At 49.4% G+C, this 12,873-nt stretch overlaps 3 protein-coding genes across 3 annotated transcripts; 1 reads left to right on the top strand and 2 right to left on the bottom strand.

Moving 5' to 3' along the window:
- Positions 1 to 273: 273 nt before the first annotated feature.
- On the top strand, positions 274 to 985 carry UHO2_02097 (putative cyclophilin b; the record flags this gene model as incomplete). Its single annotated transcript, XM_041559534.1, has 2 exons — positions 274 to 751; positions 834 to 985. 2 exons carry the CDS (start codon positions 274 to 276, stop codon positions 983 to 985), a joined length of 630 nt encoding a protein of 209 aa, XP_041415468.1.
- Positions 986 to 1,107: 122 nt separating this feature from the next.
- On the bottom strand, positions 1,108 to 1,524 carry UHO2_02098 (uncharacterized protein; the record flags this gene model as incomplete). Its single annotated transcript, XM_041559535.1, has 1 exon — positions 1,108 to 1,524. One exon carries the CDS (start codon positions 1,522 to 1,524, stop codon positions 1,108 to 1,110), a length of 417 nt encoding a protein of 138 aa, XP_041415469.1.
- Positions 1,525 to 1,718: 194 nt separating this feature from the next.
- On the bottom strand, positions 1,719 to 5,984 carry UHO2_02099 (uncharacterized protein; the record flags this gene model as incomplete). The annotated part of the gene is made up of 1 exon (XM_041559536.1): positions 1,719 to 5,984. One exon carries the CDS (start codon positions 5,982 to 5,984, stop codon positions 1,719 to 1,721), a length of 4,266 nt encoding a protein of 1,421 aa, XP_041415470.1.
- Between the last annotated feature and the right edge of the window lie 6,889 nt (positions 5,985 to 12,873).

Raw genomic sequence — 12,873 nt, forward strand, 5'->3', positions numbered from 1 at the left:
CAGGGAAGCGGTGAGAGAGAGATTGCAGTCTGCTACCGGGCGAGAAAATACGTCAAGAGAAGGCAGGAAGAAATCAGTCACGCGCGCTGGAAGGCGCTCGGTTTAAGCTCTCTCCGTCCAAACGCTGCCGCTGCTCGGCGCACGGTCGCCAGGGTGCCACCTCACCGCCCGGGGACGACTTCTTCAAGATCCTGCTTCCGTCCCATCTTCATCTCAACACCATAATCCCCTTCATCCCCTCACTGCCTTCTTACGGCAGATCTTTCGTTCAAGATGAAATCCATTCTCTCAGCAACCACACTCACCACCCTCCTTATCGTCCTCTTTGCCATCTTCTCCACCCTTTCCTCCGCTTCCACCTCCGACCCTGTTGTAACCAACAAAGTCTACTTTGACATTTCTCACGACTCCAAAGATGTTGGACGTATCACTCTAGGTCTATACGGCAAAGACGTCCCTCGCACTGCTGAGAATTTCCGCGCTCTCGCTACCGGCGAGAAAGGCTTCGGTTATAAGGGCTCCAAATTCCATCGAGTCATCAGCAACTTCATGATCCAAGGTGGTGATTTCGAGCGCGGTGACGGTCGTGGTGGTTACTCGATCTACGGTGGGAAGTTCGACGATGAGAACTTCAACCTCAAGCACACTGGTCCTGGTGTGCTCTCGATGGCCAACGCTGGTCCCAACACCAACGGTGCGCAATTCTTTATCTGCACCGTAAAGACGAGCTGGTTGGATGATAGACATGTTGGTAAGTAACCCATCCTTGCACCTACAGGATAAGAGGGAGATTTGATTACTGATGAACATTGATGTTCCTGCGTGGCTTGCAGTCTTCGGTCGAGTTCTGGAAGGAATGGATATCGTCAAGTACATCGAAAACGTTCCTAAAGGTTACGGCGACAAGCCTGTCCATGACGTTATCGTTAAAGATTCGGGTGAATTGCCCGCGGACGATGGCGAAAAGGTGAAGGACGAACTCTGAACCAACCCCCTCCCCTTAGCCCGACCTTACCTTGATTCAAGGATCGCAATACTTCTGGATCCATGCCTGGCCTACTCGCGATGTCAAGGTGCGCCCTTTTCTCACTCTCCTACTGCGTGTATCTAGACTTGCTGGTGGGATGATGTAGGGTGGCGCCACTTGCGCTCGTTTGCGAAGGGGAATGGGAATCTCTTTGCTTTGTCAAAAAGAGAACAGCAATATTGAAATAGAACATCTTTTTCTCTCCCCCTCTCTTCTTCGTCTGTGTCTGCCACCCCTTGCTCGTCATAGGCTGCTTCTCCAGCCGCAGCCAAAGCTCTCGCTCCAGCAGCACCAGCTGTTGCAACACCAACTCCTCTCCTCTCCTCATCCTCCTCTTCTTCCGGTGGTTCGAACAAAGCAGAAGAAGGTAATAACGGTAGCTCGTTCTTCCTCCTTCTTCTCATCCTAGCTGGCGTTATGGCTGCAGTGGGAGTTTGGAAGTTAGGTGGAGTGGAAAAGACCAAGTTGAAGCTCAGAGAGGTCGCGACTGGTGTCATGGGAAGGGTCAATGGTGGTACGGGAGGAAGCTATAGTCAGTTATCTGGTGGGTTGCCTCGTTGAGCACCTTCAAGTTCTTCAGTCATGTTGGAGAGCAGTCATGTTTGCAATCACATTCGCATTAGCATTCTTATCACTATCCTACAGGGCTGTTTGTGGAGGTAGAGTAATGAATTGACGTGCAGATCGTAATCTAATCCTCCTCGTCACTGATCTCAATCATCCTCCTCACGTCCCTTTCCGGCCTCCACCAGCGCAAAGTCAAACTATTCAAGACGACGCTAGTCGAGCTAAAAGCCATCGCTAACCCACTTAGCACCGGTCCGACTTCCACCCCCACCCCGACCAGTGCACCTGCTGCAACAGGGATGAGACAGAGGTTGAAGATGAAAGCCCACGCGAAGTTGCTCCAGATCTTGCGATAGGTTGCTTGGGAGAGTGTAAGAAGCAGAGGTAGAGAGAGGAGGGGTGAGTGGCGTCGAAGAAGGATGAAATCGGATGACGAGTGAGCGATGGAACTGCCCGATCCGAGAGCTATGCCGAGTGATGCGGAGGTGAGTGCGGGGGAATCGTTGATGCCGTCACCTACGAAGCAGACTAAACGCTGAGAGGGTGAAGATTGGTTCAGTGAGAACCAGGATTGGAGGAAGGGGCGATGTTTGGAGGATGAAGGGTGTTCGATCTCGCGTTCGGAGGGAGGCAGTTGCAGTCTTTCCACCCATTCTTTCTTCTGCACAGGTAGGACGCCAGCAATGACTTGTGAGGGAGGGATGCCGACTTGAGAAGCAACTCCGCGGGCTGTGGCTTCGTTGTCGCCGCTCACCACCCATATCTCGGCGTTGAAGCGTTGCTTGAGGTGCTGGATCACCCAGGAGGCTTCGGGTCGGATGACGTCGCTGATCGCCATGGCGACGCTGATTTTGCCCTCGGGGAAAGTGGAGGATTGGATGCCGACGTAGATGACGCTGTTGGCTGCATTCCACCATTCTTGCTCGGCTTGCTTGATCGAGCGGTCCATCCGAGAGTACGCACCGTCCATCTCTTCCATCAGTCGCTTGTTCCCGATCAGTAGGAGGAAGGAATCCTTGCTGACAGACTCGAATGTCGCTCGAACACCTTTGCCGGCCACCTCGCTAACTTCGACGAGCTTCGGTAGCGATGAGAAAGTATTGCCAGCGGGATCGGATTGGCCGAGATGTTCAGCAGTGAAGCCACGCAGTGCTTTTGCGTAAGGGTGGGTACTAGATTGCTCGACAAGGTTGACACATCGTAGTAGCGTGTCCTGATCCAGCACCCTCTCATTCCTTTCAGAGCTAGATGACTCGTCAAATGCGGGAGCAAAGCGATGCGAAGTGACTTTGACAGCCTCGCCCTTCGTGATAGTCCCGGTCTTGTCGAATACAACGACGAGATCTGCGCTGCCGCTAGCTGCTGCACTTGCCGCTCGGAACGCTTCGCCTCCGCCATTAACCAATATGCCGTGCTTCGAAGCAAGCCCGATTCCAGCCAACTGTGAGGTCGGTGCAGCCAGACCAATACCACATGGGCATGCGACAAGCAAGCACGAGATACCGAATTGCAGCGCCCACAAGAATTTATCCCCAGGCTCGCCGTAATGAGGCACATGACTCGCTTGCCATGCTTCTGACAGCGCATCTGAGTAAAGCAGCAGCGTCCAAAGGACGAAGACCAGCAGAGAAATGTAGACGATCACAGGCACGAAGACGCCCGTGATCGTATCCGCAAGCTGGGCAATGCTGGCTTTCTTCCCTGCCGATTCTTGAACGACGTCGAGGATCTCATCGATCATGCAGGAGCCTGGAAGGGCACCGACGCGAGTGAAGACAGCAGTGGGTGAGACGTTGATCGTCCCTGCAAAGACGAGGTCGTCAACTTTCTTAGTGACGGGTCGGGCTTCGCCCGACAGACTACTTTCGTCGAAGAGACCTTCAGCGTCTTCTTTGCCCATCGAAGTGCCAGCGGAAGTGCCGTCCAAAGGTGGAGAAGATCCGTATGGTACCAGCACGATATCGCCGATCTCGAGCATGTCTACATCGACGACCTCAGTCTTGCTTTGAGCAGGATTGCACGGATCGAGCACGAGATAGGCGGAGGACGGCTTCATCTTGCCCAGATCAGCCACGGCGTCGCCTGTCTTCTTCTTGCTGGTGAACTCAAGTGCGCGACCGAGGAGGATGAAAAAGACGAGAAAGACAGAGACTTCGAAGTAAGTCATCCCCATCTCGCTCTGCATGGAACGACCGTTGGGATCACGGAAAGCATCGAGAGTGAGGAAAGCTAGCGATGAGGTGTAGGCCACCAGGGTTCCAAGTGCGACAAGAACGTCCATGTTGCCAAAGTGCAGCAGTCGATCAGACCATGAACGGCCTTTCTTCCAGACAGACGACAAGCTGCGCCATGCCTTCTTGAAGAAGATCGAGCCGACACCGAACTGCACGGAGGTAGAGATCAGCCACATGGCCACTTGGCCCTTTGTCACAGATCCGACTACGTACCCCGACAGATAGCGACGCAGTGGATGGCTTGGCGATAGTATGGGCGCAATCATGGAGATTATGAGGGAAGGGAGAGCGAACAGGGCTGCAGTAGTGAGGCGCAGCAAGAGATCGCGAAGCTCTTTGCGTGCCAGAACGGCAGAGCGAGAGGCGAGAGAAGCAGGTGGAGCATAGTGAGCTGTGAAGGTGGGGTCGAGCTGATTAACGTTGGCAAGTACATCCCGCAAACGGATGCCGGAGTCGGGCCCTGACGTGTAGCTGAAGCTGAGCAAGGGTTTGGAGAGAGTGAATTCTTCAAGGTCATCGCTGTTGACATCGATGTCGGATGCACATTCGTTCTGCTTTCTGACAAAGTACTCGCGCACCTTTGCAACACAGTTCCGGCAGAACATGCCATCCACTCTGATACGAACCGACCTTTGTAGCGATCCATCCTCTGTGTCGCTTGAGGCGGCGGTTTTGCTCTGGTTCTGCTGCAAGGTAAGCAGTTCGGCATCAAAGCCGATGTCTTCGATCTCGCCTGTGATCCCTTTGAGCCTGTTCTCCACCTCGGCTCTTCCAACCATTTGCATCGGGTCTACCGAGAGCTTGACTTCGGCCGACTTGCCCATTAGGTTGATCGAGGATTTGACGATCTTGACTGCATTCTTTGGGTTGGTCTCCTGAGAGAATGCGTCGAGAGTGGATATGATGCTCTGTACGCAGCTGGCACAAGTCATGCCCTGGACTGACAGCTTAGCGGTCCACTTCGAGGCATCACCAGCATCGTGTTGACGCCGAGGTTGGGGGACTGGCTCGACTTTGATGACTTGTGCTTCAAAGCCCGCATCATCGATGGTCTCAGCGACCTTTGACACCGCTGATGGATGTGTGATCACCGTAGCTGAGGCGGACATGACGTTGACGCCGATCGAGTCGATTATTATTGAAGTGTCGGATTGGACCGCCTTGGTGATGGATTGTGCACAGGATGAGCAGGTCATGCCCGCAACCGATAGGGTCGCCAATACTCTTCGGTTGGCATCATCGCTAGGATCATGCTTGGTATCGTCGCTTGTGCGATATTGTCTAAGACCTGCGCTGTTTCCCTGAAAAAGCGGGGCATGCCTATGAACATCACCTGCGACACCGTCCCGACACGCCTCGCAGATCTCAAGATGTTTGCGCCAGCGATCCTGCGACACGCGCGCCGAGTCATGTTGAGATCTTGTAGAGTGTGACCACGCGGATCGAAGTGTCGAGCCAAGCGAAGCAGGAAAGGTTCCGAGCACAGAGCTCGACTTGAATGCACCGTCACTTGTACTGGGACGGGTGTCACTCGGCAAGCTGTGTGCAAGCTCAGTCGTGGAATCTGTGTCATAGAGGTCAGCGTTGTCCATAACCAGATTGAAAGCATCTTTGTAGCTACGAGCGGCCTGAGTAGATGAGACGAGCTTAGATCGCAAGTGGTCGACTGGGAAGCCATCTTCAGCAAGGAGGGATGCGAGTTCCTTCAAGAGGCGAGTGAGCAGCTTCGAGGCGGCTCGTTTCGGGTTCTGACCGCCTATTGATGTGGATGATGCGGCGACGGGCGAGGTCAGGAGGTCCAAATTGACGCTGCGATCAATGAAAGATGTGTTCACGTTGGCGATTCGAGCATGACAAGACGGGTCGAGGACAAGTGTCGATACGAGCTCTGAGAGATGAGAGATGCAGGACGGGCAGTGGATGTTTGGGCATACGGCTTGCACTCTGACGATGAGCTCAGACGAGCTCTGACCTACCCTCGTCTGTGTTGAAGGCCGGCCAGTGCCTTTGGTGATCAAGCGATTGGGGTTATCAGCAGCAGAGCTGTCTGCCAAAGAATCGTATCGGGCTGCCGAGGCTGCCAAATGGCCGTTGAGTAGCGGAGTACGCTCCTGTTTCCGTGCTGAGCCAGAGTTGGGATGTGACAAAGTACTCATGATGGCATACCGTATGAAAGCTCGTCGCCTTCAAACCAGACAGCAAAGGGCTTTACGTTATCGAGGCTGAGTCGATGACTGTCAAAAGACAATGTAACATGTGAAGATGAAGCGGCACGGGAGGAAGTTAGTTCGTGACCTTTTAAGCAATGTCGACGTCGGAAAGGTGCAGAAGAAGGAGACGGCTCGCTATGTCGCAGAGTGATGAAGTATGCCGAAGTTGTGCTCGGCACTGTTGAAGAATTTGGCTCTTTGTCGACGTTTATCGGGCGATGTCAATCTAAGCACAATGTTCACGCTATTTGAGCTAAAACACTATACTATATTGACCTAAGTGAAGGGTGTGGCAAGAGCCTAGAGCTTCCCGTTTGATCTATATACAAAGTACCGGCACATCCCATGAGTGGGAGTATCCTACTTAATGACAAGCTATGACAACGAGTGGGGCTCAGTTGTCCCCGATCCTTGTTACATCGGTTCCAGACGATCTATGATCAGATCGTCTTTGCCTGATTCATCGTTGGATCTGTTCTACCCGATCTGATCGATCTCTCGCTATATCGACTTACGTCACCTTTCGTGCCTCGTCGGATCGTTTTCTTCAGCAGGCACAAGTCTCAGGGTCAGGGCTGCCGAATGAAATTTCCAACCCTGACGGTTAAGTTACAAGAGGCTTGTGTGTGTGCAGCTTTGGTGATCCGCAATTTTCGCCCGCTGAGTTGATCTGAGAAAGAAGCGGAACGGCTGCGTTGATCCGTCGATACTCTTCGTCATTCTGTTATCGAGATCCCTTGAGATCTCGGCCCCTGATTTAGCCGATTGAAAAATTCCAGAGACATCTTGGCGTCGGATTTTGAACTGACACTTTTTGTGATGTGCTTGTTCATTTGACAAGCAATCGCTTCGATACGACGGAGCCAAGCGAACTTCTAGAACTCGGTGTTGTAATTGAGCTGAGCTGAAGAGGTGATCAAAGAAGATGCCAAAGAGAATCATGGGAACAATGACAACCAAGGGCCCGGCAACCGGCCGGCCGAGTGGAGCAACCAATAAAGTGGAAAAAGTGACTGCCTTGTGCAGCGAACCAGAAATTCAGTTGAAGATGCGTCGGCATCCTAACATGAACTACAGGGTCCACGGAGTTCAAGCAAGATAATAGTGAGTCAGAGTTGCATATCGACATGCATCGACGTGCATGTGGGATGTATAAACAATACAACCATAACACTCAGGGAGAGGCAACAACCAGAAAGTGACAACACAGGGGCCATATGAAAGAAGAGTTCATTATGACATAGCAGGTGTTAAGGATGATGATCAAGTATATATACACACTCATGTTGTAGCACTCACAAATAGAAATAATAAGCATTTTTCAAGAAGTTATACACCCATGAAGTTGAGCTTGCTAGTAGCTCTGATTGGTGGCATTTTACTTGCAATCTTCAATTGATTAAGAGTCTGAAGCTCTACTGACTAAGCCAACCAGGATCATCAACAACATGGTACAAGAGGCCAAAGCTCAAGCTGTCACAAGCAAGGCAAAAGGAGGAAGAAAGGGAAAGATAATGCAACCACGAGCTGTTGACAATGAGGCCACCAATGAGTCAGACACCGAGGCAATTGACAATGATGCTGAGGAAGAAACTGACTCTGACTCGGATCACAACAACAATGGAAAACAATACAATTTTTGTACCCTAGCAAAACTACTTGAGCCTGTCCCAAAACTCACATCGCACAACTATTATAGTTGGAATGCCCATATCAAGTCTTTCCTATGATGTGTTCCCTATGCTATGAAGCACCTCGATGGAGTGTGCAACAAGAAACATCCGAAGTGGAACTAAACATTTGATGATGCCTTAACAGATGCACTACACAATACCATTGACACCACCAGAGAGTTCAATATCAATTACTTGATCCTTGACATCATCAGGGAGCACCATATGTTCCATAATGTATGGAAGAAGATTGAAAATGGACTCACCAATGAGGCTACTGCCATATCTTGTCGCATTGCACTAATCACTCAGCTAGGAGAGCTCAGGATGTACAATTCAGATGCATGAAAGCTCATCCAAGAAATAAGGACCATCCAAATGGAGAGTAGCTTACTGGGAAAGCCATTTGCCAATGACAATCTATTTTCTAATCTACAAAAGTGTACTATCCAACACCCAATGTACAAAGAGACCATCGCCACTGTGAGCCAGCTCAGTTTTAGCACCCTTGCCACTGCCCTATCCATCCAGCAATCAGCAATCGAGAACAACCCCACACTGAGGGTTGATCCCTGACAAGCCAGTGCCAGAGTTGCCAGCAGTGAAGACCAGGACGAACCTCCCAGAAAGGATGAGAAGGATGAAAAGGACACCAACAGCACCAGCACCAAGGTCGCCACAAGACCCCGAAGGCTCCAATGTGTTATGGGCCTGGGTGCGCAGAACGAGGAAAGACCGAAGTTCATATGAAGGTAGCGCAGGAATCGTGGAATTGGGTAGATCATAGGAGCTGCAACAGAGTTCACCAAGATCAGCAGTAGAATCAGCTCTATGGCAGACCACAGCGAAATTGGCATGAGCATCGTCAATATCATGGACCCCACCAGAATCTGCAGCAAGCGAGATCATGTGGCAGATTCCATGGAGATCAGTAGTAAGGATGTCCATATGATGAGTCACATGCGAGAGGGACCAAGCTCAGTGACATGCAGTCAGTTACCACTCAGGGGCCCACAGGACAGGAGTAGAAGAGAACCATCGCCAGTCAAAGGAAGGAGATCTGTGTATAGGACACTGGCGAAAGGGATATGAAGAGGAGGAGCAGTGTCGATGAAGTCGACACAGCTCAGGAAAGACAGGAGGGACAAGGCTTGATATGGAGGAGGTACCTCCTTGGAGATCCCTGTGCAGTACTCGATGAGGAGGGTACCCTCTGGAGAGAGGGAGCAGGAGCAGTGTTGCTGGTGACACTGCGAAGAGGTATATAGTCCTACCTCCTCATCACAAATGGTCGAGTGGATCCTTATCCACTCTACACTCATCAAACAAACTAGTATTACTTCAAGCAATAAGTATCATTAGTTCACAGTCAGTATAGAAGTAATCAACAGATTGCTCCTCATCAAAGCATGTGTGTTGTATCACCATTTCCTGACATCTGAAGGCAGTTCGTAGCAAACCAGTGGTCCAGATAATCATAGAACCGAAGGCAGATGTCCACTGCGGCCTAGGGATCACTTCAAGCATTAGTTGACACACTGGACACTCGTGTCAGCATCATCAATCCATATTCACACCAGATCATTGGTGTCAACATCAAGTTCACTTAGAGTCGTAATGTAATTTGATCATGCTGAGCTACCTCTGGATGGAGTGTCCACAGTGGTCAGTCAAAATCTGTCATAACATCAATACAACTACAGATTCCAATGAGAAAAGCAGCAGAGATGGTTCTGTCACATATTTCACTAGGAATTGTAATACCATTAGTGCGGTCGCATAACTCGACAGAATCGGTGATAGTACTGATACTACTACTGATCTCAGGTTTCAGGCGCGCGACCCCTGACACAATGTTGGATCTGCAAGAGGCCTGGACATGGGATCAGTCAATGTGATGCATCGGTGACTATACCAGAGAATTCTCCTCTTGCCAGGCCCAAATAGGAAGTCTGGTGTTCCTTCACACCTAGCTGGCAGAGGCCCATAGATTCAAAGGAGACCTCTCATTGGATCTTAGACTCAGGCACCAGCTACCACATGGTAAATGACTATAGCATGCTCATTGGTCCAAAAACCTGCTGAAAGCGCATACTCACCACTGGAAGTGAGGTTCTAGAAGCCACTGCTATAGGAGATGCTAGTATATCAACAAACACTGGAGATATCTTTCTTCAAAATGTATTGTATGTCCAGCATCTCAATGTTAACTTATTGTCAACAAATTCCCTGACAGATGAAGGAGCATGAGTGACATTAGACTCAACCAGAGGACAAATATATCTAGCAAACAGCATGTTACTCAAAATGATCAAGAATCGCGAGCAAGGACTTCTGGAGTTCTGAGGCAATACATGGCAGGAAAATGCAATGATCACATCAACATCATTATTTGAAGGTGTTGATGATGATTTTGAGCATATTGAGAACAAACCCCAGATATCTGAACAACAATTATGGCATGAGCATCTAGGGCATCCAGGCTGAGACAAAACAAGAGCCATCATTAATCACCTAAAAGGCGATCACCCAGTAAGCCTGAACCCAAATGCCACTTTGACATGTGAGCAATGCATCTGATCCAAAAGTACAGCAGCTCGGATGGGCCAGGGTGGCAGAGAGAGGTCTCGTTCTCCACTTGATCTCATCCATATCGACTTGATAGTTGATTCATTGCATGCAACAGAGTGTCAGCGGTCGTGCACCTGAAACCTGAGATCTGTGGTAGTATTGATACTATCACCGATTCTGTCGAGTTATGCGACAGCGCTAATGGTATTTCGATTCCTAGTGAAATATGCAACAGAGCCTTCTCTGTCACCTTTCTCGTTGGAATCTGTAGTTGTGTTATCATTATGATAGATTTCGACTAACTGCTGTGGACACTCCGTCCAGAGGTAGCTTGGCACGATCAGACTATGATATGACTCTAAGTGAGCTTGATGTTGACACCAATGGTCTGGTGTGAGTATGGGTTGATGATGCCGACACGAGTGTCCAGTGTGTCGGCTAATGCTTGAAGTGATCCCCAGGCTGCAGTGGACATCTGCCTTCAGTTCTATTGTTATCCAGACTGCTGGTTGCTACAAACCGCCTTCGGATGTCAGGAAATGGTGATACAACACACATGCTTTGATGAGGAGCAATCTGTTGATTACTTCTATACTGACTGTGAACTAATGATACTTATTGCTTGAAGTAATACTAGTTTGTTTGATGAGTGTAGAGTGGATAAGGATCCACTCGACCATTTGTGATGAGGAGGTAGGACTATATACCTCTTCGCAGTGTCGCCAGCAACACTGCTCCTGCTCCCTCTCTCCAGAGGGTACCCTCCTCATCGAGTACTGCACAGGGATCTCCAAGGAGGTACCTCCTCCATATCAAGCCTTGTCCCTCCTGTCTTTCCTGAGCTGTGTCGACTTCATCGACACTGCTCCTCCTCTTCATGTCCCTTTTGCCAGTGTCCTATACACAGATCTCCTTCCTTTGACTGGCAACAGTTCTCTTCTACTCCTGTCCTGTGGGCCCCTGAGTGGTAACTGACCGTGTGTCGCTGAGCTTGGTCCCTCTCACGTGTGAATCATCATATGGACATCCTTACTACCGATCTCCATGGAATCTGCCACATGATCTTGCTTGCTGCAGATTCTGGTGGGATTTGTAATATCAATGATGCTTGTGCCGATTTTGCTGTGATCTGCCATAGAGCTGATTCTACTACCGATCTCAGTGAACTTTGTCACAGCTCCTCCAATCTACCCAATTCCACGATTCCTGTGCTACCTTCATATGAACTTCGGTCTTTCCTCGTTCTGCGCACCCAGGCCCATGACACAGAGCATATGTGCACTCTGGTGTTGGTTGATGATTACAGCAAGTACATATACATACAACCTCTACTATGGAAGAGCCATGCTTTTAAGGAGCTAAAATCAATAGTAGCATACCTTGAAACACAGACAGGAAAGAGCCTAAAAGCAATATGGTCTGATCAAGGTACTGAATGGAGGAGTAATGATGCCCATGAATGGGCACATGACAAAGGTAGTGAGTGGCAAATGACAGTAGGTTATGATAGCAGACAGAATGGACATGTTGAAAGGATGAATAGGAGTTTAGGTGAGAGAATGTGGGCTCTACTCATGCAGAGACAATTGCTGAAAAGGTTTTGGCCATATGCAATATGGGCTGTGGCATTCAAGATGAATCTCACCCCGAGTGTAGATGGTGATCTCCCATATCAGGCTATGTTTGGAAGATTGCCAAAATGGCTTATGAAACTTCTATGTGTGTTCAGATGTTTATCATGGGTAAACATTCCTAAAGCTAAAAGAGATAATAAGAAGCTTGACCAATGGGCCATAGCATCCATATTCCTAGGATATAGTTTAGAGAGGAGAGGTTGGCTCTTCTACAGCCCAGACTACAGCCCAAACATATTCTGGAGTAATTCAGCAAGGTTCATGGAGACCAAGTGCTGGTCTGACAGGACAGAGTGGTGACCAGTGACTGCACAGTCACCACCAGCATTAGCAAACGAGGAAGACTTCGATGATCTAAGATACACAGATGAGAATCTTTTTGATGAGAGGGAAAAGGAACCATTGCAGGAATACATGGACATGGAGAACATCAATGAAATGGACCAGGAACAGATCTCAAATGGAGTTGCCAAGGAAATGATTGAACACAACACCATTGCCAATAGATGGAATGATGATAAACTTTCTGGATTTATGGCAATCAGCGACAACAAAAGGAAGAACATGGATCCAACCATTAGTGAGGCACTATCCAGAGAAGATAAGAAACACTGGGAGGAAGTGATGCATAAGGAGCTGGACAGACTTAAAGCCATGGGCACATGGGAAGTTGCCAATCTCCCAAAGGGCATGACTACCATTGACATGTGTTGGGTGTTAAAGATCAAGATGGATGCAAACTTAATTCCAACCAAGTTCAAAGCAAGGTTAGTGGCATGGGGCTTCACTCAAAGAGAGGGTATTGACTATACAGAGGTTTTTGCTCCTGTGGCACCTATCCAGTCAATTCGAGGAGTTTTGGCTATGGCAACCATATGAGACTGGGAAGTTGATTGTGTCGATGTTAAGCAGGCATACCTGAACTCAACACTGCATCATGACATTTTCTTAAAACCA

Source organism: Ustilago hordei (genome assembly GCF_900519145.1).
Source record: "Ustilago hordei strain Uho2 genome assembly, contig: UHO2_contig_03, whole genome shotgun sequence".
Classification (NCBI taxonomy): Eukaryota; Fungi; Basidiomycota; class Ustilaginomycetes; order Ustilaginales; family Ustilaginaceae; genus Ustilago; species Ustilago hordei.